This window comes from Sus scrofa, chromosome 1 (genome assembly GCF_054392235.1).
Source record: "Sus scrofa isolate SSC_HxYL_T2T_F1_AM1 chromosome 1, Sscrofa_HxYL_maternal_Yorkshire_Landrace_v2.0, whole genome shotgun sequence".
NCBI lineage: Eukaryota > Metazoa > Chordata > Mammalia > Artiodactyla > Suidae > Sus > Sus scrofa.
This window is the reverse complement of record NC_139383.1, coordinates 15766455-15792616: the sequence shown is the minus strand read 5'-3', so window position 1 is coordinate 15792616 and position 26162 is coordinate 15766455. Positions and strand designations below refer to the sequence as shown.

General features: G+C 46.0%; 1 protein-coding gene and 1 long non-coding RNA gene across 6 annotated transcripts; one reads left to right on the top strand and one right to left on the bottom strand.

Moving 5' to 3' along the window:
• Positions 1–822: 822 nt before the first annotated feature.
• Positions 823–5169, bottom strand: LOC106508815 (uncharacterized). 2 transcript variants are annotated; one of them, XR_002342452.2, is made up of 4 exons: positions 5030–5169; positions 2195–2551; positions 1803–1936; positions 823–1533 (listed from the first exon to the last, which is right to left on the bottom strand). It is a non-coding gene; the product is annotated as an uncharacterized LOC106508815 (long non-coding RNA). The 2 variants fall into 2 exon arrangements; XR_014839458.1 differs by lacking the exon at positions 5030–5169 and adding an exon at positions 3152–3544.
• IYD (iodotyrosine deiodinase) lies at positions 2280–23788 on the top strand. 4 transcript variants are annotated; one of them, XM_085010905.1, is made up of 6 exons: positions 3771–3885; positions 5054–5458; positions 13643–13834; positions 15297–15456; positions 19381–19537; positions 22454–23788. In XM_085010905.1, the coding sequence occupies exons 2-6, from the start codon at positions 5434–5436 to the stop codon at positions 22634–22636; spliced, it is 717 nt and encodes a 238-aa protein (XP_084867031.1). In that variant the 5' UTR covers positions 3771–3885; positions 5054–5433; the 3' UTR covers positions 22637–23788.
• The last annotated feature ends 2374 nt before the right edge of the window (positions 23789–26162 follow it).

Genomic DNA, 26162 nt, shown 5'->3' with positions numbered 1-26162 from the left:
AATTGCTGGAGCAGTGGAATTGCCTATAAGCACCTCATCCTGTGGATTAAATGGGACAATGTAGATAAAGAATCAACACAGTACTCGCATGTAGTAACGCTTCTGCCTCCCACAGCCCTCTGGGTGTTAGATCTCTGCGTAATAAATGCCCTTTGATAGTGTTGACGTTATTAAGGAGTGCAGACTGTGTACAGCTGAGGCCAATGGGGTCTAAGAAATGTATTTATTTATTTAATTTTTGGGAGGCTGTCCCCATGGCATGCAGACCATTCCCACTAGGGATCGAACCAGAGATCCCTAGGCCACCAGGGAACTCCAGGTTTACGAACACTGAAAAAAATTTCCTCCCAGCTTCACACTTGAACTGAGATAAGTCTTTGGTGCAGACACAGGCACGTCCTGAATACTTGACAGGACTCTTGCTAAATGAACCCTGGGCAGAAAGGCTTGGGGGCACGTTGCTGGTACAAACCATCAGAACAGTGTTTTCTCACTCAGGGCCCCAGGGAGTCTCCGTCCTGAAAAGTTCTCTTTCACGTCATTGGACATGTGTATCCTGCACGTACACTGGCAGGGCGTTCCCAAAGCAGGAAGGGCACATGTCAGGGACAATCAATTCAACAGCAGCACTGGAAGTTAAAAGTCCTATGTGTGTCTTGGGAAAATGTGTTTTCGAGACGATGGCAACTCACAGTGTGGTCTGCAGACTGGCTCATGCAGCCACTCTTGATGACCAAACACGAAATGAGACACGGAGCACACGCTAGACCGTAGATCAGGCAAATCAGCCGCATCGCTACCATACACACTCTAGAGGTCAGCTGACCTTCTTTCCTTCTGTCTTTATTTCTTTTCTTTTTTTTTTCAGCAAGAGTTTCTCAAGGAGGGGTACAGCGCATTGATTAAGTCCTGGCACAGGCTCTTTGAGTAGCACTGTCCCCAATCACCCTGGGTTTGTCGAGACAGCACAAGCTTTATGTCCTCAGTGGAGTCAGGTCCTGTCTCAGACTGAATGAGGGACCCAGAGTGCACCTCTGTCATAACACTCGACACGCTGTATTGTAATGCTCTTTTTTTTCTTTTTAGGGCCGCGCCCACAGCATACGGAGGTTCCCAGGCTAGGGGTCTAATCGGAGCTGTAGCCGCCAGCCTACACCACAGTCACAGCAATGTCAGATCCAACCCACGTCTGCGACCTACACTACAGCTCATGGCAACGTTGGATCCTTAACCCACCGAGGGAGGCCAGGGATCGAACCCACAACCTCATGGTTCCTAGTTGGATTCGTTTCGGCTGCACCTTGATGGGAACGCCTAGTATCTATTTTTTAATTACAAAAATAAATCGCACATGCAAAGCCATGAAAAAGAATGCAGTTCTGATACGTGTCAAAACATGGATGAACCTTGAAATCCTTCCACTAAGTGGAAGAGGCAGCCCCCAAAAGACAAATACTGTATCATTCCAGTGACATGAGGTTCTTCGAGTGGTCAGATCATAGCAACGTGAAGTGGACGAGAGGTTATCAGGGGCTGTAGGAAGAGGAAGCGGGGGGTTATTGCTTAATGAGTAGAGAGTCTCAGTTTGAGATGATGAAGCAGTTTTGGGAAGAGTGGTAAGGGGTTATAACATTCTGAATGTACTGGGCACTTAAAGGGGGCCAGGAGGGTAGCTTCTGCAGGATTATATTTTATCACAATAAAAAGGTAGAAAAAATAGCACATGCGAGTTGAAAAAAATTTCAAATAATGCTTGGACTTCCCATGTGGCTCGCAGCGAACTTCAAATAATGCCTACTCACCTGTGAGTGGGAGACCTGAGCGAGCTCTTGTCCCATATCCGAAAGCACAGGGGACTCTCCCAGGAGGCTTGGTAACCACTCAGATGGGGCGGGAGCTTGGCTGAGAATGGGCCACTCCAGCTGCTTCCTCGCTCCTGGCAAGTGGAGGACACTGTTCAAGAGGAAGCCTGGCTCCCTTCCACCACGGCTGCCAAGATCTAGTGCCTCCCCGTGTCGCCTCGGATCCTGGCAATTATTGTCTAAGGATAGATTGACTGAGCACACAGTTTAACCAAGGGCAGGCGCCCGTTCCCAGCCCCACCACACACCCCGATGCACACGGCTGTGATCTTTGCTCCTTTGCCAAGTCCTGGGAGAGTCAGCGTTCATCCCCGTTCCCGCCCCGGGCTCACCTCTCCGTGCCTTCACTCCGACTCCCGGCATTCCCCACTTCCGTCCCTTGTTTGTTTAAATACCAGCCTGGGAAGGATGGGCACCGGTCGGGATCGGCCTCACCACCATGTTTCTTCTGACTCCAGTCTTGGTAGCCGTTGTCTGCATTTTGACGGTGTGGATCTTTAAAAATGCTGATGGAGCCACCAAGAGAAGGGAAGAGGAGCCTCGAGCCAGGGCTGAGGCTCGACCCTGGGTGGATGAAGACTTGAAAGACAGCACTGATGTCCTCCAGGTGGAGGAAGGTAAGGATCCCGGCCAAGCTGCTCCGCCTCCCCCGTCTGTATCTTTATGATGAGGACAAATGGATGGCGGGGCTGATGGAGAGGAAGAAACATAGGCAGGTCAGTTTCATCATCAGCCTCTATCGCACAAAGGAATTAGTGTGTGGCAGAGACCGTTCGTTTCTCTTGGGTGGTCTTCCTGCCACCTGCTGGCACCAACTCCTCCTTTCTTCCTGGCTGCTCGAGAAAGAGCTGGTGAGGGGCTGATGTTTTCTCTAGCTCCAGTCCTGCCCTGGCTGCTAAAATCTTTCTGAAGGGGCACATCAGAGGCTGGGGTGGCCATGGGTTTAGTAGTCAGGTGGTGGTTGTTGTTGTTTGCTTTTTTAGGGGAGCACCTGTGGCATATGGAGGTTCCCAGGCTAGGGGTCCGATTGGAGCTGCAGCTGCCAGCCTACGCCACAGCCTCAGCCGTGCAGGATCCAAGCCAAGGCTATGACCTACACCACAACTCACGGCAAGGCTGGATCCTTAACCCACTGAGCATGACCCGAGATTGAACCTACATCCTCATGGGTGCTAGTCAGGTTTGTAACCTGCTGAGCCACAGCGGGAACTGCTGGTAGTCAGGTTTGGATGAAGAACTTGACATTTAAAAAGGGCATCTACCTAGGGGCTCCCTACTTCTCCTTGTACCTGGCATGCGGGTTAGAGACGAGTGGCCGCCGTCCTCAAAGCTGAGTGTCCAGTTCAGCAGACAAGGCCATAAGACAGGCGAGGGATTGGATGGAAGTGATTATAAGGTGTTTTGAGAAGGCTTGGGGATGCAGTGGGGCAGTTAGAAAAAGGCTGAACCAGGCTGGGTGGATCCATAGAATAGGAATAGCAAGAGGCTAAGGGGAGCAGAGTGAGCACGAGTGCAGGGCTGGGAACCCCGGGAAAGACGCTGAGAAGATGGGAGGACTCAGAAGGGGGTGAAAACAAGGGGGGAATTGAGGGCAGGCCTGGGCCTGGTTGGCCTGAGAAAGAGGAGGCGAGGGAGGAGACAGAAAGTGACAGGTTCTTGGGGGCCTTGAGTAGCCCGTGTTTGAGGTTTACCGGAGGTGGTTGGTGGGGAGGATTCAATTTGGAAGAGGCTCCAGTGCCTCTCCGCTGGAGCTGTGATGCTTCCACCCTCCCACCAACAGAGGCCACCTGGAAGTGTGCATGCGTGTGCGTGGGCACGTGTGCATGTGCTCGCGGGTTCGTCCTAATCTCGGGATTGGGGGTGGGGCCAGCCATGCTGAATGTACTGCCCAGGATCCGGGGCCGAGGCAGCTCTGAGCAGGGCTGCCTCCTTCTCTGCCACGCTGAGGGCTCTGCCCCTGAAGGGCAGTCAGCCTACCTGAGACGCACGTCCCTTGACGGAGGGGAAACCCACTGAGAAGCTGGTAATGAACCGTCTGGCCTTGATGGGCTGCGTGGTGGCGGCAGTGGGAGGCAGAGGAGGGAGGAGATGGGCGGGAAAGTAAAGGAAGGATGACAGAGCCTGGAAACAAATGAGAGGTTGGGAGAAGCTGGGCGTCTGGTTTTGAGACTGGGAGCCTCAGAAGGACACGCTCACGGGTGAGGGAAGTGGATCTGGTTTAAGGGAAGGACACCCAGTGTCGTGCAGGCCACCAGAGGTTTGAGAGGACAGGGGACCATGGGGGCAGAAAGCCAGGGAGGTTTCGAAGGGAGGGACCCCGGGCATAGTCTCCAGCACAGGGTGATGCTCAGAACTTGGAAAACTAATGAATCCCCGCCATGGACTGCTAGAGAAGAAGGCTGAGGATTGAACTTGGTGGAAGCAACCTCAGATGAGAGGATTTAGGAGTTCCTGTTGTGGCTCAGTGGGTTAAGGACCTGATATTGTCTCTGTGAGGATGTGGGTTTCATCCCTGGCCTTGCTCAGTGGCTTAAGGCTCGGTGTTGCTGCCCGCTGTGTGTAGGCCTCAGCTGCAGCCATTTAAAAAATATAATATAAAATTTAAAAAGAGGAATTGACGTGGGAAGAGTGGACACAGAAAAGAAGGCCTGGGAAAGGAGGGCCAGGCTGGTTGTTCAGTTGTCAGAGGCTGAAGTCAGGCCATGATGGGAGTACTCAGCCCACGGAAACAGGCAAGCGCTGTAAACCAGGGCTCTTTTCCCCTCTTCTCAGAGAGGGCATGCTGCTGACAAAAATACTGTGTAAGGTCAGCGTTCGACTGTGTTCACAGAGCATGTGATCAGCATAGCTTTCCTTTGCTGCAGGAAGCAATCGATTCCATTGCACCTTCGCCTTTCGTAAGCTTTTGACACCCACTCATGCATACTGCTTTTAAAAGGCCGACTTACCAGGACTGCCATAAGACATGGTTCTAGGATGAAGGACAGACAAATTCAAATTCAGATGAGAGATTAGGGAGAAGAAAGGGCTTGGGAACATTGCCCTTGGAATCAGGCAATGTTTGGGGTTCTGCGTGGGTTCTGTTAGGGAAGAGCGAAGGTCTCGATAGGACCCGGGGGCCCCACAAGAGGTGGCACGGTTCAGATAACAAGTTCAGTCCACTTTACCTGGGATCGTGTTGCCTTATTCAGGGGCTTTCCATCTGGACACCCTCAGAGTCTCCAGCTCCCGTCCACCCCGGCTGCTGCTGGTGAAATAATCTATACTGCAGCCACAGGTTCACACAGAAAGCAGAGGGATGGCTGAGGCAGTTGAGGAAGAGGAGCTTCTTGGGTCAGGTGTCGAGCGCTGAAATTGCTCCCATCACCACCTTCAGAATCTGTCTCCTGCGAGAGCTGTGCAACCCCGAGCCTTATGAGTATTGCTGCTCAAGGCTTTCCAAAAATTGCAAGGAGGAAACAGCATGACGTGACATCCACTGGCCTTGTAGTTTCAGAGCTAGAAAATATTCGGCCCACTGGCAAGGATTTTGAAGTAGGATTGCGGAAACACAAAAGCAATTTATGCAGCGATGCAGCCAGAAAACTGCCTCCAAGGTCAGCATTAAAGGGTAGACACGGCCTGGAATTACTTTGCCATTAAACGTAACCATGGAGCAATTTAGGCTTCCTTGGCATTAAAGCAATGATAAAGGGCAAGTGAGTCTTGGTGTCAAAGGCCAATCCCACGAGTGGCAGCACGGGACTTAGAGCAAAAAGCAGACCACAGCGGCACGCATTTATTTTGGAACATGAGGGCTTCACAGCTTGGATGAACCCCCCGGGAGTGGCTTGGCTGCTCTGGGGTGGAGGTGGGACAGCTCTTCTCTTTCCTCTAGCAAAGGCCCTGTTCCCTGGGGACAGTCAGGAGTTCAGGAAGAAAGAGAAGCCCTAGGGTTTTATATTTTTCAGGGCCATATCTGAAGCATATGAAAATTCCCAGCCTACCGGTCAAATCAGAGCTGCAGCTGCCGGTCTACACCACAGCCACAGCAACACAGGATCCAAGCCTCACTGTGACCTACACCTTAGCTCATGGCAATGCTGGATCCTCAACCCATTGAGTGAGGGCAGGAATTCAACCAGCATCCTCATGGATACTAGTTGGCTTCTTAACCCGCTGAGCCACGACGGGAACTCCAAGCCTAGCCTTTTGTATCTGTTTCACTGCCCTGCGATCCCTCAGTGCTTTCTCTCCCAGCTTGGTTTGGCCTGCGCCCCTTCACCAGGCAGAATGTAGGCTCTCTGCCCTGGGCTCCAGAAACAGCAGCACCCCCAACATACGCTCTTCTTGGGGAGCCCTTTAGGACAATCCAAGCCAGCCATCATGGGTTCCACTGGTCTGCTCTGCTCAGAGACACAGGCTGCACGGATAGGGTTCAGGCAGCTGCCCCTCATTCTGCCACAGGCCTACCCTGGACTTCAGCAGCTGCAGCAACTGCCAGTCCATGCCCCTTGGCTGCCTGTAGTTTATGCAAAGCCTGAACAGATTTAAAGTTCAGGAGGCCTTTCATGCACTGGCTCATTTACTGCTTATTGACAACAGAAGCTGACTTTGTAACAAATGGTGGGGAAGTTTCACTGGGGAAGAAAGTCTTTATTGACACATGTGATAAAGGTCAGGGTTGATACTGAGGACGTCTGGTTTGGGTTCAGGGTGGATTTTGCTAGAACGCTGATAGGTATTTGTAGCCACGCCCCCGTCCCACCTATTTCCTTTTGACTTAGTCACTGGGCCTTCTCATTAAATGCGTGTGGTGTGGGTCCCAATAGCCTGGATATCAAAGCCTAAGAAGAAGCTCCCTACTACCAGCTGCCAGCTAACCGTGGTCCCTGCTACTATTGCAGTTGGGGGTCTCAGGCTCTTCAATGTCCCCTTTTCAAGAGCCTGTTCCCACTTGCCTGCCCCCTCCCTATCGTCACATCCCCGGGGGAGAAGCTCACTCTTGTACCCGAGTTCCACCCGGAGTGTCCCAGACTTTCAGGGCCAGGCCCTGGCTCTTCTTGCTATTCTGTGCCTATTGTCACTCTCATCTTTATCTGAGGGCGCCCAATGTGACATCTTGCCTTCTGGACATTTCCTGCCATCCCTCTCATCCTTAGGGGATATGTTCCAAGACCCCAGGTGGATGCCTGAAACTACTGGGAACACTGGACCCTCCATATCCTAAAATTTTTCCTGTACATACCTACCTCTCATAAAGTTTAGTTTAAATCAGACACAGTAAGGAAATATCTGAATTGCCAGTGTCACCATTCACGTGCTTTGGGGCCACTGTTAAGTAAAATAAGGGTGACTTGAATACAAAGGCTGCAGTACCTGGTCAGTAGGTCTGATTTGATAACTAAGAGGCCAAGCAACTAGTTGGGGAAGGGAGACATGGACAAAGGAATGATTCATGTAGTGGGGGGGAGGGTGGGATGGAGCAGGATGGGCATGAGATTTCAACGTGTCACTCAGAATGGTGCACAATTTGAAACTTAGGAATTGTTTAGTCCTTGACTTTTCCATTTAATATATTCAGAACACTTTACCATGGGCAACTGGAAGCTCAGAAAGTAAAACCTCTGATAAGGGAGGATGATTGCATTGGGGAAAAAAACATCGCGTTAGGAGTTAAAACACCCCGCTATCGGTCTGGCTCCATCAAGGCTTCCTGTCTGGTCCCCGCAAAGGACTTGTGCCCATTGATGCCTACTCCTCTTCAGCCCCACTTTCCACAGATGTTCTCTCATCCTCTCATTTCACTTAGGAAAGTTTCAAGTATCTTGTGGTTTTTCTATTTTTTTTTTCAGATGTTTTGAACATTGTGGTCGGTTGCTCTATCCTTGGTTTTTGTTTAGTAATTTTTTATGGTCTTCTCATTAAACACGCACACACACACACACACAAACCCTTAATTGTGAAATGTAATATGCTTACTAGAAAAGTGTATAAAATGTAAACAAATGGCGTAGCAAATAATTTTAAAGCAAAAGTCCATACCATTATCACTTAGGACAAGAAAAAGACATTTCCAGCACTCCACAAACCCCTGTGTGCTCCTTCCCAGTCACAATCTCTTCCATATCTTACCAAAGTAATTATTATTTTGAATTTCATAGGAGTTATTTATTTGCTTTTCTTGAAGATGTATCACTTATGTATGCATTCCTAAACAGTAGAACTACATTGTTTATATTCTTTTGACTTTCTTCTTTTGCTTAATATTGTATTTGTAAAATTCATCTGGGTTAGGCATGTAACTGGAGTTTGTTCTTTTTCGCTGCTGTATAGTATTCAGTTTCATGATTATATCATAATTTACTGGTGTTGACTATTTGGTCTATTTCTAGCATAGGGCTATTATAAACTATGTCTCTATGAATATTTTAATACTTGTTTCCAGTACACATGTGCATGATTTTCTTTGGGATTTATGGAATTGCAGGGTTATAGTGTGATGGGTTTGGGCATGTACTACCCAGGTCCCCCTTCAAGGAAAGACTTGCTGTCCCTTCTACTGGGACTGCTGTCAGCAAATAGCCTTCAACTGTCAGCATGTTCCAGGGTTTACCCCTGCTGCCTAGCTGCCTTGCCTGAGGTCATGCTTTTCCCAGAGTGGCCCATACCCAGTGACTGATCAGGTTACGTGTATAAAGGCCCAGTCATTCTTGCCTAATCTGGGACAATGTTGATAGGTTTTTTTTTTCATTCCAGAGAAGCCCTTTTTGGTTAATTCATTACTCAGGCTTGCGTTGAAGCTTGACTCCTTCTGTTCAGTCCTGTTTCTTCCTCTCCCTTCCATGGGGTTTGATCCCAAGAGTACTTCCTACACACTAATTTCAGTCTGAATCTGCTTCCTGGAGAAGCCAATAGATACTTTCAGGACATATAAATATAAATACACACATACACACACACACTCACACACACACACACTCACACACTAGATGATGCTGAGATTTTAAATCTGTGGCTTGGTGTCTTTTAACAATTTTGTAAAAATTTCAGCCATTGTATATTCAAATATTGCTTCTGCCCAATTCTCTCTTGTCTTCCAGGACTCCAATTAAATGGTTAAACTTTTACAAAGCCTTCTACTTTCTCTTCCCTATTTTCTATATTTTTTGTCTTTTCATGCCATATTTTGGGCATATAAGAAGAAATCTTCCTCCCGATTAGTTTTTATCTTCCACTGTATCTACTCTGATGTTAACTCTGTTAGTTATATATTTAATGTAGGTTATATTAATTTTTAATTTCTAGACTGTTTGTCTAGAAATCAAATTTGCTGTAACTTTTTCCTGCCAAAATTGTCAAGTTTGTCTTTAATCCTTTGACCACTGTAAACATAGTGGTTTCATGATCTGCCTGCTAATTCCAATCAATACCTCAAGTCTTTGTATGTCTGCTTCTGAAGCCTGTGGTTTCTATGGTTCTTATTCATGACTTCTTGTTTTCTTGCATATACTGTTATCTTTCATTGCAATTTCCTTTGGAAAATTATTCATAATTATTTTTAGGTCTAGGATACTGTTACTTATTTCCAAGGAATGTTCACATTTGCATATACCAGTTGGGCAACACTCTCATAATCTAGGGTGACTTTATTCTGAGTTAAGGCTTATGATTCCCTGAATCATTCACACCTTAGGCTCTAAAGCATCAGGGCTGGGTTACTTAACCTTTACTCTTACATAAACCTTCAGACTCTGGGTGGCCCTGTGGTTTTGACTTTTGTCATCAGCCTTTTGTTCAGCTTAGCCTGGTGGCTATTTCTTGGTAATTGGAAAATGTTCTCTGGACTTGCATACTGGTGGTATGAATTTTACACCAATCCCCATCAGGCTGAAAACTATCAGAGCTGATTTAGGAAAGGCTGAATTATTGCATAAAAGAACTCATTAGATTGCATTGATATGTTCAGTGTCTATTTCCTGGGCAGCTTTCTTGGTGAAGCCTTATTTATCTAATTTGAAGTTCCCTGAAGCCTTATTTATCTAATTCAAAGTTCCCTGAAAAATCCATCTCATATCAATTTATTCTGACCTGATGTATTGAGATTAAATTTCTGTACTGGCCTCTTTTGGTGTCTTTTGCCTCCTAGTTTCTAGGAGTTGATGAAGTCCAACAACAGCCAGAAGTCCAGGACTAACTCAAAATAAGCAAGGACTACAAATACAGAGTCTCTATCCAAAGCATTCCTATGAAAATAAAATAATTGTAACAGTTTGAAGACTGCATCTTAGAATTTCTTTCTATTGAAAGATTTGTAGTTCACATTTAACTCTTTGAAGTTCAGGCCAAAAATATTGTCTATTCAGGGTTTTGAAAGGAGTGAAGAGACGTATTCAGGGGTAGAGCTGTGCAATTTTGCATACATGACCAGCACTTCTGAGAATTTTGGAATGAAGTGGCATCTGGGGATTCAATAAAGATTTCCTGAACCTTTGTTTGAAAAGCCTACTAGGAAGTTCAGTGTTATTTGCTGGAAAAAGCTCCTTCTAAAATAAGACAATTGGGTGTGCCCTGGTGAGACTTGGAGTTTATCAGACCTAACTTCCTTTTTATCTTCTACCATATCTGTGAGCTCATGTTCTTCCTTGATTTTACCATTTTCATTCTCAGCTATTGAATGCCCATGATATCTTTATTATTTTTCTGAATGATCTTGAGCTGCAGATAATGGGCTTCCACAGATCTCTGAACAGGAAGGAAAAGGAGAAAACCAGAAGTGATAGAAGCAGGCAGGTGCAAAGTTAAATTTAATGTAGGTAAACAGAACAGATTTTTTTTCTTTTGGTTAATATTTTTGTGTCTTGTTTAAGAAATCCTTCTTTAATCACAAAGTCATAAAGATATTCTCCTGGAGTTCCCACTGTAGCTCAGTGGAAACAAACCTGACTAGTATTCATGAGGACTGGTGTTCGATCCCTGGCCTTGCTCAGTGGGTTAAGGATCTGGCGTTGCTGTGAGCTTTGGTGTGGATCACAGATGTGGCTGGGACCTGGTGTTCTTATGGCTGTGGTGTGGGCTGGCAGCTATAGCTCGGATTCGACCCCTAGCCTGGGAACTTCCAAATGCCATGGGTGTAGCCCAAAAAAGATTCAAAAGAAAAAAAAGATATTCTCCTATATTCTTTCTTAAAAGCTTTAAAAATTAGTCCTCATAATTAGAACTGTGCTGGGAACAGGTAGTATTCATTGATTTTCAATTTCAATATTTCACCACCGCCTATGTATTGGGCTCTGGGTTGTTTTGGATTTTTTTCCCCCATGGTTAGACTTTATCAGATTAAGAAAGTTCCTTTCTTCTCCCAATTTACCACTAAGAGATGGATGTTAAATTTCACCCAACACTTTTTTTGCATTGCAACGATTATATATATGGTTTGTGTTTTTAGCTTGTGAGTGCAATAAGCAACATTGATTGTTTTTCTAACTTTAAGTTCACCTGCATTCCTGGGATAACGTCAGCTTGGCCAACATCTATTTTTTTTTTTAATTATTTAGGGCTGCACCTGAAGCCTATGCAAGTTCCCAGGCTAGGGGTCAAATCAGAGCTGCAGCTGCCAGCCACAGCCACAGCAACTCCAGGTCTGAGCCACTTCTGCGACCCACAGCACAGCTCACAGCAAGGCCAGATTCTTAATCCACTGAGTGAGCCCAGGGATCAAACCCAGATCCTCATGGATACTAGTCAGGTTCTTAACTGGCTTGAGCGAAAGTGGGAGCTCCCTATTTTAATATACTGTTGAATTCTTTTTACTAATATTTTGGTTAGAATTTTTTGCATTTATGTTCATGAGGAAGTTGAACCTGTTATCTTTCCTTCTGTTAATGTTCTGGTCAGGCTTGATAGTAAGGCTGGGTGAGTCTTATAAAATGAGTTGGGGGAGTGTTTATTTCTATTTTAGGGAGTTTTGAGCAGCTTTAGCAGTATTTCTTTCGTGAATCTTTGACAGAACTCCTCATGAGGCCACCTGGTCCTCTTTCTAAGGTAACCTTTTTTGCTTCTGGCTGATTTTAATATTTTTATATTTGACTATAAAATATGTGGGTTTCTATTTCTTATACCACTTGGGATGTATTGAGCCTCTGGATTCTGTGTCGTTCATCAATTCTGGAAAATCTCAGACAGTCTACCTTCAGATATGGCCTCTGCCATACCCTCTTCACTCTCTCCTGTTGTGACCGTCATCAGATGTGTATTGGACAGTCTCACTCTGCTTTATTTATTCTTGCTCTTTCTTTCAGGTTTTCCATCTTTTGATCTTTCTCCATGCTGGATATCTTCTTGAGAGTTATCTTCAGTTCATTCTGTCTTTAGCTATATTCTAACCTGCATTAAACCCACCCACCAAGTTCTTTTTTTTTTGGTCTTTTTGCCATTTTCTTGGGCCACTCCCACGGCATATGGAGGTTCCCAGGCTGGGGTCTAATCCGAGCTGTAGGTGCCAGCCTACGCCAGAACCACAGCAACGCGGGATCTGAGCAGCGTCTGCGACCTACACCACAGCTCATGGCAACACCAGATCCTTAACCCACTTAGCAAGGGCAGGGATTGAACCCACAACCTCATGGTTTCTAGTCGGATTCGTTAACCACTGAGCCACGGCGGGAACTCCTGATTTTAGAAGAATTTTTAAAAATTATTTCAGGGAGATCCCATTGTGGTACAGCAGAATCTAATCCGACTAGTATCCATGAGGATGCGGGTTCCATCCCTGACCTTGATCAGCGGGGTGGGGATCAGGTGTTGCCGCCCAATGTGGTATATGTTGCAGGTAAGGCTCAGATCCATTGTTGCTGTGGCTGTGGCATAAGCTGGAAGCTGCAGCTCTGATTTGACTCTGAGCTTGGGAACTTCCATATGCCAAGGGTATGGCTCTGAAAAAAAAAAAAGAAAAGAAAAAAAAACTCAGAAGCTTGGTGGTTTCAGCCAATAGAAAAAAATTTTCACATAAACTAGTTCACCATTAACAAAAATTTGCTTGTCTCATCTTTGAGTGGGTAAGTCTGGAGCTTGAAGGATAGTCAAGAACTGAGTCCAGGATTCTACAGCCTATTCTCAATTTTTGCTGATGTTTTTGAGCTCATAACCTTATGGATAGTTTTGAGAACTTCATTTCCTTCTCCCAGTGGCTCCCGGTGACTCCCAGTGGCTCCCAGTGGCTACAGTGGAGGAAAAATCATTTTCCTTCTACCCTTCTAGGGGGTATTGGCTGAGGCTCCCCCCCCCCGCCATAAAAGCAGATTGACAAGAGAAAAACAAACAAATTTAGTAATATGTATACCTCTTCTGCACATGAGAGAGACCCAGGAAAACTCCCCCAAATGGCCAAGGCACCACCTTAAATACCATTTTCAAAGAAAGACGAAAGGGGTTGGGGGCTGGGGCGATCCAGTTCTGGGAGGTTGTCCGGAAAAGCGGAGTAAATTAGGGAAGGTGGGTATGGAGATTTCAGTCCACACTTTCTCTATGGGCACGAGTTTCTTATGTTTAGAGTCTGCTTCTCTTCCAGGCACAGAGAGGGGAACACTGCCAAATGGGGGTTTCCTCTAGAAATGTCAAGGTCTCTGACAAAGAGCGACTTCTACTCTGGTTTTCAGAGCTTCTCCTGTGTCTGCTGTTTCCTAAAAATAATCAACTCGAAATAGTCCTTGGGCTAAAGAGGCATGTTTTGTGGGGACATCTTGCTCTCCCCTTGGTGACCAAGAGGGCATCGAATTTGCTGCCTTTCTTGTTCTTCTTTGCAGATGCTGATGAATGGCAAGAGTCAGAGGAAGAGGTGGAACACGTCCCGTTCTCTCATACCCGCTATCCTGAGAAGGAAATGGTTAGGCGATCCCAGGAGTTTTATGAGCTTCTCAATAAGAGACGGTCGGTTAGATTCATAAGTAATGAGCGAGTCCCAATGGAAGTCATCGATAACGTCATCAAGGCAGCAGGTCTGTAAGTGCGTGCTCGGTCTTTGAGGAGTGACAGTAGTGGAGCAATGCACAAGTTCAAACACAGTCAATAAGTCCTGCAATGAGAGGCTTCCCTATAAAGTCTTACCCAGGTGTGCCGGACTGCCGGGGACGTAATGATTTCCACTGCCTGCAAACGGTTAACTCTTACAAACTTCTTGGGAGCAGGGGTGACAACAGTTCCAAACTTCTGAACGTACTCAGTATTATAAATTTTTATGAAAAAGGAAAATTTCTGAACACATGATTACTCATTGGAAGAGGAACAGCCTCTTACTTTTACTTCCCCTTGAAACACACACACACACACACACACACACACACACTCACATTTGCACATTTTCCTTTTTGGAATCAGATTTCTTATACTATATACCATGATGCTTCAGTAATATCTCCTGAACTAGCAAAATTTACACATGTGAATTTGCAAAGTAAATCAAAGCAAGGCAACCCCCCTTTCAATGTAAATTAATATCTCCCCAGAAGAATAGATAAGAATTATTGAAAAAGGCAGAGGAGTTTTAAGACAAAGCCCCTGATCTGAGAGTCTCTTCTGATTGGATTCTTATTCCTAGAAATCGCATTTAAGTTCATTTGCAGAAATTGTTGCATGACCATTATAAATCCATTGCCCAAATGGAAATGAAATAAAATATTTCATTTCAGTGAAGAACACAAATGCACTAGATTGGTGAGTCCTTTATCTAAGAGCAGCTACTAAATTTTTTCTGTGTATATATCTGTATCTAAACACGGGGGTGGGGTGCTCCTTCGTGGTGCAAAGTGGCACAGCAGAAACGAATCTGACTAGTATCCATGAGGATGTGGGTTCAATCCCTGGCCTTGCTCAGTGGGGTGGGAATCCAGCATTGCTGTGAGCTGTGGTGTAGGTCGCAGACGTGGCTCGGATCCCGTGTTGCTGTGACTGTGGTGTGGGCCAGCAGCTGCAGCTCCGATTGGATCTCTAGCCTGGGAACCTCCATATGCCACAGGTGTGCAGCCCTAAAAAATTAAAAGAAAAGCAAATTTTATCATTTCCAATAACCTTCATGACTTTATTCTTTTTCAAGAATATCAAAACAAACAGCAGTTTGGAGAATTTTGGCCATCAGCACTTCCCCTCTGAGTTCTGTTATTGGTCAGGTGTAGTCACTTAAGGATATTTTCTCCCTCATAATTAGAGAAACAATGATAAATTCCCACAGCCCTGGAGCTGCTGACCTTGACCTCGGTTAGTTGGGTTGGAGACATGTACTGCGATGCCAAACAAAACGGGGCTGGCGGTCACATCCCAGAGGCCACCGCCAGGCACTCTGTGTGCCAGAGGCTCTGACTTCATTTTGAGCAAATATTTATTTCTGATTTATATTTATTCTTTATCAAAAGTCCCACATTTTCCTACACTTTGCACTTCTGATTTTAATTCAATGGGTGGCAGGAACAGCCCCAAGTGGGGCCCACACGGAGCCCTGGACTTTTGTGGTTGTGAAAGACCCGGACATGAAGCATAGGATTCGGGAAATCATTGAGGAGGAAGAGGAAATAAACTACCTGAAAAGGATGGGACCTCGATGGGTCACAGACCTGAAGAAACTCAGGTACAAAAGTGGGGAGAATTAGGCAGGTTTGGTTTGGCTCCCTAAAATGAAATAACTAAGAATCAGTTTCCTGGTTTTGTTTTAGGTGTTAAAAAGTTTCATTCTTCTGTGGGAGAAATTAGGGAATGTTGCCTTGAGCAGACGGATGGGGCAGATGTTAGGCATGCAGCCTGGACTCAGATCTGGGTTCGCATCTTCGCTCTGGTTTTCCCACGGCGAGACCTTTGGATGTTTGGGCGTTTGCTCACTCTAACGGTGTTAGGTCTGGGGAACAGAATCAATGGAGAGAAAGACAGTGAGAAATAGAAACTCAGTGAGAAAGAGAGAGATTTATTGTCAGTAATTGGCTCCAGGGATTCCGGAGGCTGGGAAGTCCCAAGCTCCGCGGGTGGCGAGCGGGAGCCGATGGAATAGGTCCGGCCTGAGTCAGAGGCCTGGGAACCAGAGGAGCCAATGGCATATGTTCTAGTCCAGACTTGGAGCCCAAATGCAGGGGGACAGTGATGTCCCAGCTCAGACAGTCAGGCAGTGAGAGAACATTCTCCTTCTTCCACCTTTTTTTTTTTTTTTTTTTTTTTTTTGCTCTGTTCAGGGCTTCAGTGAATTGGATGAGGTCTGCCTGCCTTGGGGAGGGCAGTCTGCTCTGCCCAGTCTGCCAACTCACATGTTAATCTTCTCACAGGCACATCCAGAATAACATCTAGCCAAAATCTGGGTTCCTTGTGGCTCAATCACGTGGACAATCACATAAAAGATCAACCATCACACTACGCTTCTATTTTGTCATCCAAAATAATAATGTTAAAACTGTGGTGTCTGGACTGAATAAACTAGGGGCTAAGAGTAGGGACTTAGAAGCTAGAGTGCTTGGGTTCAAGTACGGGGTCTACCACTTATTCACCTCACTGTGCCTCAGTGTCCTCATCTGTGAAATGGGGTAAGTCTAGCATCTACTTCATTAGGAAAGTTGGGTGACTTTGTAAGCACATAGGACAGTGGTGGAGCGTGGTGGGGGCTGTGTGAGTCTGGCAGGTAAGTAGCTTCTGACCCAGATGATGATTAGAAAATAAAACTTTGAGGGCTGCAACTCAAGATTCTGAAATACTTCTCAGGATCTTGAGTGAAGTACACTATATTTTACTACAGTGACCACATTTTCCAAATGATCTTACTCAGAGGCTTTAATTTTATTTTTAAAAAATTTTTTTGAAGGCTGGATGGGCTTTATTTTTTATAATGATTTTTATTTTTTCCATATAGCTGGTTTACAGTGTTCTGTCAATTTTCTACTATACAGCAAAGCGACCCAGTTACACATGCATGTATACATTCTTTTTTCTCACATTATCATGTGCCATCCTAAGTGACTAGTTAGAGTTCCCAGGGCTCTACAGGAGCCTTTAATTTTTAATACCTGTTTAGTGAAAGTACCAGGTTAGTACAAGCATCATATCCATTAGGCGTTAGTCATTTGTGGGCTTCCTTGTCTCCAGGGAAGAAGTGGATCAGGATTCGGTGTAACTGGTTTTACCGTGGAGCCTAGTGTATTAGTGTAGACATGTGCGGCTTTTCATTTTTCTTCTAGTAGCTATAACTATGCCTTGTGGAGCCCTCTTTCCCCATCAAGGACCAATCACCCTTCACAATATCTAGGATGGATTCCGTAATTTCTCAGCTGTTTTTGTAATTAAAACAGTCGCTTTCTGTTTTTCCGACTCAGCATTGCCATTTTGCACGCAGGTCACAGAGGGTGCACTCTTTGGAAACAGTGCATTCCCCACAAAGGCATTTCCTTCCCCTCTAATCTCTTCTCAGGCTGAGTGTGAGGTGGGATGGGATATGTATATTGGGCCAGATCTCTCAAAAGGCCCTGAAAAGAAGCCAGCTGGAGTCCTTGACCCCTCCAATGGCAAGGTACTCATGTCTCTGGTGGTCAGCTGTGGGCCTTTAGCATCTGTTCCGGCACCAGCCGTCCAACACTCCACTGAGATACAGGCATAGGAAAGAGCAATGAGATCGCCACCTGGTGGAGCAAAGAGGAACTTCTCTTCCAGTAGTTAGAGCTGGGTGATGAGAAAGAGGGCATCTTCAGTCTGGCTCCTGTTTCCTTTATTTGGCCCCAGAGGACAGTTTTTCGCTGAAATATTTAAACCCTATGGAAGTTGATGTCTATTGATATTGTAACTTATTGCTGTGCTCTGGAATAAGTGCAGGATATTAATAATGAATATATAAATCTTATTGTATATTCCTAAGAAAAAGCAGATGGGTGAAGTCAAATTTCTCTCCTTAGACAGATGTTGTGCTTGGCTATGCAGTGCCTATAAAGTGCTGCCAGCCTCATCCTTCCCCGACTAAGACAGAATTGTTGCTCTCTTGTCTACACACTCAAAGAACCTAAGATACACTTTCCATGCATTTAAAATAAGCATTCTTGGAGTTCCCGGGGTGGCTCAGTGGAAACAAATCTGACCAGCATCATGGGGATGCAAGGATCTGGCACTGCCATGAGCCGTGGTGTTGGTCACAGACATGGCTCAGAGCTAATGTTGCCACGGCTTCGGGGTAGGCTGGTGGCTACAGCTCTGATTTGACCCCTAGCCTGGGAACATTCATATGCCGCAAGTGCAGCCCTAAAAGGACAAAAAAAAAAAAAAAAAGTGTCAAAAGAGAAACCATACACAAGTGGGCTTAGTGCGTTTTAAAACAAGGAAGCATAACTAGGCTAACAGGAATGAATGATGACCATCTCTTGCTTAATGATGAGTCATCTCCCACTCCCCCCAGTTTCCTTCCTCTTCTCCACACCTAAGCCAAGAGCATTGCCATCTGCCCACCTAGAATTTCCCTTCAACTTCACCATCACCTGTTGCTTCTCTCTCGCCCACTCCTGTGCCACACCCGTCAGCCCCAGCCGCTGCGGCTCCGTGTGTCCTAATGGGCCATTGCTGTTGTCTCCTGTCTGGTTCTCTCTGAGCCAGTCCTTGGCCCACATTAATCCGCCTCTTTCTAAAACAGATCTGATCACATGATGCTTCTGCTCAGAAGCTTCTGATAACCTGCCGCTTCCCACTGAACCAAGTCCAAGACCCTGCGAAATCTGTATGACAACTACCAGCCCTCTCCTGCCCCACCGCACACTACACCCTCCAGCCCGCCAGGCTTCTGAATCCCCTGGCTGGCCACACGCTCTCCTTCTGACCCTGCCCTTTACCCATCTCTTCACGGGATGCCTTCTACAGCACCCCTTATCTGCCTGGGCTTCAGCACCCAGCCTCCAGAAAAGGCTTGGAAACATTCTAACAATTTCTTATTCAAAACTAGCATTTCATTTGGGGGCTCCTAATGCACGTGGCTTAGATTTTTTTCTTTTCCTTTTAGGGCCTCGCCTGTGGCATATGGAAGTTCCCAGGCTAGGGGTTCGAATCAGAGCTATAGCTGTGGGCCTACACCACAGCCACAGCAATGCAGGATCCGAGCCGCCTCTGCCACCTACCCCACAACTCACGGCAACACTGGATCCTTAACCCACTGAGTGAGGCCAGGGATTGAACCTACATCCTCCTGGATACTAGTCAGGTTCACTACTACTGCTGAGCCACAACGGGCTTAGATTTCTTTAATAACAATTAGCAGGTTTCATTTTGCTAAATGTGTCTCCCTGCCCTCTGGGTTACAGGATGCATTTTTGTATCTTTTAGCATATCATCTGTCTTGCCATATTAGGCCCTTATTCATCCTCTTTATTGACTTTGGGTAGAAAAAGATGAACACAACCTGAACAAAACCCTGCTCTGCTTCAATTTAAGTGTAAGAGACAAGTAAATGTTTTTATCTTTAATGGAAATAAGTTAAGATGAAAAGGGAATAAAAAACATTAAAAGGTAATATTCTTCTGAATCTCTTATTTTTTCCTTCTTTTAGGACCAACTGGATTAAAGAGTACTTGGACACGGCCCCTGTTTTGATTCTCATCTTCAAACAAGTACATGGTTTTGCTGCAAATGGCAAGAAGAAGATCCACTACTACAATGAGATCAGCGTTTCCATCGCTTGCGGCATCCTCTTAGCTGCCCTGCAGGTATGTCAATACCCAACTTAGCCCAAGAAAGCGAAGTGAGACTTCGGGACCAAACGGACAAATTTCAGCTGAGTTTCTAATTCAGGGGCAGCAGAACATTATCCAAAGTTGAATTCCTAAGTAAGGTAACTCTGACCTAAAAACTGACCCTGCAAACCTGGATCGATGAGGATGTTGGTTCAAACAAGCTGGAAGCCTTCCTGGAAATTGACACGTAACATCATATAAGGGTCAAAAAAGGGGTCATTGTCTTTGTCTTTGTCTGTAACAACATGAAGTCTTAACGGCTTTGGTAAACACATACGGAGAGCTTCGGACCTGAAAGTTCCAGTGACTGGCTTCTCAGCTGTGTTTGCTGTTGCCTGAGCCAGTGGGATGATTATCATAAAGCTCCTATCCTGTAAATCAATTATACTTTCATTTTTGAAAAGGCCTTTTAAAAAGGCTCCTATACATAGAGTTCCTGTTGTGGCTCAGTGGTAACGAACCCAGCTAGTATCCATGAGGATGCGAGTTCGATCCCTGGCCTTGATCAGTGGGTTGTGAACCCAGCATTGCTGTGGGTTGTGGTGTAGGTCACAGAGGTGGCTCGGATCCTGTGGTTTTTGTATTGTAGGCTGGCAGCTGCAGCTCTGATTCGACCCCTAGCCTGGGAACTTCCATATGCTGTGGATGCAGCCCTAAATTGACCCCCCCAACCCCCCCCAACTACCCCTCCAAAAAAAACAGAAAAACTCCTATCCTGAGAAGTTGAGCTTCCATGGTATTGCGTTAGAAAGATGTCTAATTGCTTAAAAAAATTCCGTCGACATAGCAGCGACAGCCACGCCAAGCATGAAACAGAGCAGGACTGAGGTCCACCTTTCCCATGATTCAAGTCATTCACTCAACGAATATTCTCTGGGCTCCTTCTTTGAGGCAGATTCCAGGAGTCACCAGGAATAGTCGCCTCGTGAACTGTACATTCTAGTGGGGACCTGGGACGGGGTGGAGAGAGACGGTACCAGAGAGAGACGTGAAATAAATACAGCAACAGGATTATAAGAGTGAAGGATCTTACTTTCAAGGGACAATCAGTTCCAAAAAAACCCGATGTGCTCCTTCACTATCTCAAAGAAAAATGTCTTGGCTGAAACCCCCCTTGCAAAATAGTCATTGTGACATAAAAGAAAAACGTGTTTCTGGATTACTTGAAACATTGCTCCAAAGGAGCTGGCATCAATTTTCCTCCTAACTCTGTAACAGAGGAATAAAGGAGTCGCTGTGCAGTGTCATATCACAGGGCACTGCTCTGCATCTGACTCCCCAAAGAAGCAGTTGCGGCTTGGAGAGGGCTCCCTTCACCTATGGTTTCTGTGCCTTGGAATCCGCAACATTTTCTACTTTACTGTTGAGTTTGCTGCCCTCTAGTGGCCAGGAAGGCATAATTCTTTTTTATTTATTTATATTTTTTATTTTTATTTATTTATTTATTTTTGCCTTTTAGAGCTGAACTTACGGCATATGGAGGTTCCCAGGCTAAGGGTCAAGTTGGAGCTGCAGCTGATGGCCTATGACTCAGCCACAGCAGCATCAGATCTGAGCCACATCTGCTACCTACACCACAGCTCACGGCAACATTGGATCCTTAACCCACTGAGCGAGGCCAGGGATCGAACCTGCAACCTCATGGTTCCATGGGAGCTCCATTAAGGCATAATTCTAAGTGTAAATTTCCATTTGCAAGGGAGGAAAGAATCATCCTGAAGGTCCCTCCCCGGCCCTGGACAGATTGCTCACAGACTGGATGTGTGCAGGACTCTCAAGAGCGGTTCCAGAACCTCCTCCTGGCCTAAGCTTAGCGGTGACCATCTGATTGGAAAAGCAGAGGGGATAGGAAGAGTCCCCTGGGAAAGTGTCTTGAAGCTACATGTGATTTTGTTAGATGTTTTTTATTCAAAGGGATATTGATGGAATATTTCCTCTACCTCCCACGTATCCCTTGGCCACTGGGTCCCCCAGCCCTGGACACAGGTGTTTTCAGCTGGGGATGTACTCCACTCCCGCTGGGGGTACAGAATCACAGGAACTTCCTTTTGATTTTCCGTTCCTCTGCGTAGTCGGATTCCCCCAACTTCCATGAAAAAATCATTCCTGTTTCTTGTCTTGTCTTTTGTCTTTTTAGAGCCCCACCTGCGGCATGTGGAGGTTCCCAGGCTAGGGGTCAAGTCAGAGCTGTAGCTGCTGGCCTCCACCACAGCCACAGCAATGCCAGATCTGAGCCGAGTCTGCGGTCTATACCACAGCTCACGGCAAGGCCAGATCCTTAAGCCACTGAACGAGAGTCAGGGATCGAACCTGTGTCCTCGTGGATAATAGTCTGATTTGCTTCTGCTGAGCCATGACAGGAATGCCAACCATTCCTATTTCTGAAGTGTCAGTGAAAATAAGACTGGTATTTTCTTTTTTGAGAAGTTTCCCACTGTTTGGTTAAAAGAAGGTGAGTGTGGGAGTTCCCATTGTGGCTCAGTGGTAATGAACCCAACTAGTATCCATGAGGATGCGAGTTCGATCCCTGGCCTCTCTCAGTGGGGTAAGGATCCAATGTTTCTGTGCGCTGTGGTGTAGGTTGCAGCTGTGGCTCTGGCATAGGTCAGCGGTTATGGCTCCAATTTGACCCCCGGCCTAGGAACTTCCACGTACTCTGAGTGCAGCCCTAAAAAGAGCAAAAAAAGGTGGGGTCTGGGCAGTTCAAGGAGAGCAGTACAATTCAAGAGACACATTGCCTGAGCTGGTAGTAGCTTCTTTGCCACCCAACTTCAGGGAAATGCAGGGACAAGCAGATCTCATAGGGGCAATGATGTGACCAGGCTGGGAGCAGAGCTGGGACTTTGCCTGCTGACTTTAAAATGTTTTCTTTTCCTTTCTCCTCTGCAGAACGCAGGGCTGGTGACTGTTACCACCACTCCCCTCAACTGTGGCCCCCGACTGAGGGTGCTTCTGAACCGCCCTGCCAATGAAAAGCTGCTGATGCTTCTCCCGGTGGGGTACCCCAGCAAAGAGGCCACGGTACCCGACCTCCCCCGGAAACCCCTGGACCAGATCATGGTGACCGTGTAGGCAGGATGTGGGCAGGGAGATGCTGGAAGGAGGTGCCCCCTCCCCCGGATCCTGCTCCCCTGGGTATACAGGCTGCTCTTTCCCTGGGTGTTTGGTCTCCCCAGTGCTCTACTGGGCGGAGGTGGGGGGAGAACTCAAGAACTTTGCCGCTGAGAAGCCCTGATTCCCACAGTGGGAATAGCTGGACACACAGGAGAGGTGAACCAGCAGGTTCTCTTCCATTTCTTATCCACTTTGGAAATGCATTAAAATTTTGCTAAGCACATGCCCTTAGTTTTTTTTCTTTTTTTTTCTTTTTTAGGGCCACACCTGAGGCATCTGTAAGTTCCCAGGCTAGGGGTTCCATTGGGGCTGCAGTTGCTGGCCTAAGCCATAGCCACAGCAAAGCGAGATCTGAGCTATATCTCTGACCTACGCTGTATCTTTCGACAACTCCAGAATCCTTAACCCACTGAGGAATTGAATTTGCATCCTCCTGGATACTAGTCAGGTTCTTAACCCACTGAGCCACAACATGAACTTCCAAGCCCTGGTTTTTAAGTTTGTGGGGATTTTTTGGCTCCGCCTGTAGCACATGGAAGTTCCGGGCCAGGGATGGAGAGCCGCAGCTATGACCTATGCCACAACTGTGGCAAAGCCAGATCCTTAACCAGCTGTGCCATAGCAGGAACTCCTTAAGTTTTTAAATTGTTCCAGAAAAATCACTGGTGATTTTTTTCTTTTATTCTTTAAAAACTCATAGAGTGGATGGAACTAGAGAGTCTCATAGTGAGTGAAGTAAGTCAGAAAAAGAAAGACAAATACCATACGATGTCACTTATATCTGGAATCTAATATACGGCACAGAAGAACCTTTCCACAGAAAAGAAAATCATGGACTTGGAGAACAGACTTATGGTTGCCAAGGGGGACGGGGAGGGAGTGGGGTGGATGGGGAGCTTGGGGTTAATGGATGCAGGCTATTGCCTTTGGAATGGATTAGCAATGAGATCCTGCTGTGCAGCACTGGGAACTATGTCCAGTCACTTATGATGGAGCATGATCATGTGAGAAAAAGGAATGTATACATGTATGTGTAACTGGGTCACCGTGCTGTACAGTAGGGAAAAAATAATGTATTGGGGAAATAAAAAAAATAAATTAAAAAAAAAACCTCATAGAGGAAAGAGTCATCAGAAGATTTAATGCAGTCCCAAGAATTCACCTATGTGATGATTGTTGAATTTAAATTTAAGGCTGATCGGATAGCCTTCTGCTCTCTGCTTCCTGGTGGCTTCTAGGCAAGGATGTGCTTTTGAGATACACTCTTTCTGGAGCTTCATGGTTATTCTGCCAGTTTTTAATAAGTAACCTTCAAAATAGTTCAAACATCACAAGCACAGAACGGAACAGCGTGTGCTTGTGTAGGTGGATCGGACTGGCAACCATCTGCACGTATAAAGGGTTAGCTGCTCTGTCCAGAGTGTGCTGGAGCTGGCTGGCCCCGGGCTTGTGGAAGCTGCTGGTTAAATATTCAGGAATTTTGCGAGCCAGTTGTTAAAACATTTCTAGCTTGAAATTGCCCGTGATGGGAATATTTAAACCACCACCATCGGCCGACACACAAATCTGGGCTTGTTTTCTTTTTCTTAAAAGAACTGTTTTGCATCGCCTGGGGAGCGTAACGGTGTCCTCTCTCTTTTCTACTCTCCCCCACGAAACCCATTTATCCTTTTTCTCCAGATGGCAGTCACACTGTTTGGAACGGATGAGGTCCCATGGTATGGGCTGGAGGATGCCCCGCTGGCCTTTTATCCATCACCCCCTCTCTTCCCTTGGGAGCAGGTGGGGCTGCTCACACAGCCACACACAGAGCGCAGATAATGGCTCATCAAACAACCCTACTCGCTTCTCCATCCCCTTCCACCATCCTTTTTCTTCTCTCTCTCTCTTTTTTTTTTTTAAACTCCGGTCCCTCCAGAAAAATCTCTCCTGCCTCTTTCCCTTTGTTTGTGAGTCACACGGTGCATGGATAAGACCGTTGATAGCACCACTGATAAGAGTCAGAGCTGCTGACAGATGAGTATCAGAGGAAAGGAAGAGTTTTTTCCCCTTTAAAATATAATTAGCTGTCACAAGAACCTGTGCTGTTGACCTCTGTAGTCCTTTGAAGTACCCAGAAGTCTGTTAGAATCTCCAAGACCTTCCTTCTAAATCTGCTTTTTTCCCCTAAGTCCATGTATTTTTACTAAATACAAATACAAACTTTTTCTTTCAAAAAAAAAAAAATCACTTGTGAATTTCCCATTGTGTCAAAGCGGAAACGAATCCGACTAGGAACCATGAGGTTGCAGGTTCGATCTCTGGCCTCGCTCAGTAGGTTAAGGATCCAGTGTTGCCGTGAGCTGTGGTGTAGGTTGCAGATGTGGCTCAGATCCCACGTTGCTGTGGCTGTGGTGTAGGCTGGCAGCTTCAGCTCCGAATGGACCCCTAGCCTGGGAACCTCCATATGCCTTGGATGTGGCCCAAGAAAAAGACAAAAAAAAAAAAAAAAAAAAAAAAAAAAGAGGAAAATCACTAGTATTGTGATAAGTATTTGTCCTGAACACTCTATCGTGAATGAGCATTGTTTTAACTACACTGTGGCTTTATTAGACTTACATGGGCTGGCCTGCCAACTGAATCATTGTCCTTCAAGTTGTTTTTAACAGGAAAAAAGACACTCTGAGTTTCAATCGCAGAACAGTAAACACGTAGGCATCACAATGCAAAGATATCGAAGTTATATAAGATCGTCTCTTAGATTTCTATATTTTGAAACTGTTTGAGCCCAGAGCGTTCTTTTTTTTTTTTTTTTTTTTTTTTTTTTTTTTTTTTTCTTTTGGCTTTTTAGGGCCATACCTGCTGCATATGGAAGTTCCCTGGCTAGGGATCAAATCAAAGCTACAGCTGCCAGCCTACACCACAGCTATAGCAATGCGGGATCTAAGCCATGTCTGCAACATATACTAAATCTCACAGCAATGCTGGATCCTTAACCCACTGCGCGAGGCCAGGGATCGAACCTGCAACCTCGTGGATACTAGTTGGGTTGTAACCTGCTAAGCCACACGGGAACTCCCAGGATTGTCCTATTCTTGCTACTCATGTTGCGGTCCTGGACCAGCAATGGTATCAGCATCACCTGATACTGGTTGGAATCCAACCCTCAAGCCCCCTCAGATGTACAGAATCAAAACCTGCATTTTAGAAAAGGGAACCATAAAGCAAGCAGAAAGACAACCTTCGGACTAGCAGAAAATATTTGCCAACAATGTGACTGGCAAAGAAGGAATCCCCCAAATAGAAAACAGCTCCTACAACTCAATAACAAAAGATAAACGACCTAATCAAAAATGGGCATAAAGTCTAAACAGACATTTCTCCAAAGAAGACACTCAGATGGTCAACAGGCACATGAAAATACGCTCAACATGGCTCATTATTAGAGAAAAGCAAATAAAAACTAGAATGAGGTGTCACCTCACACCAATCACAGTGGCCATCA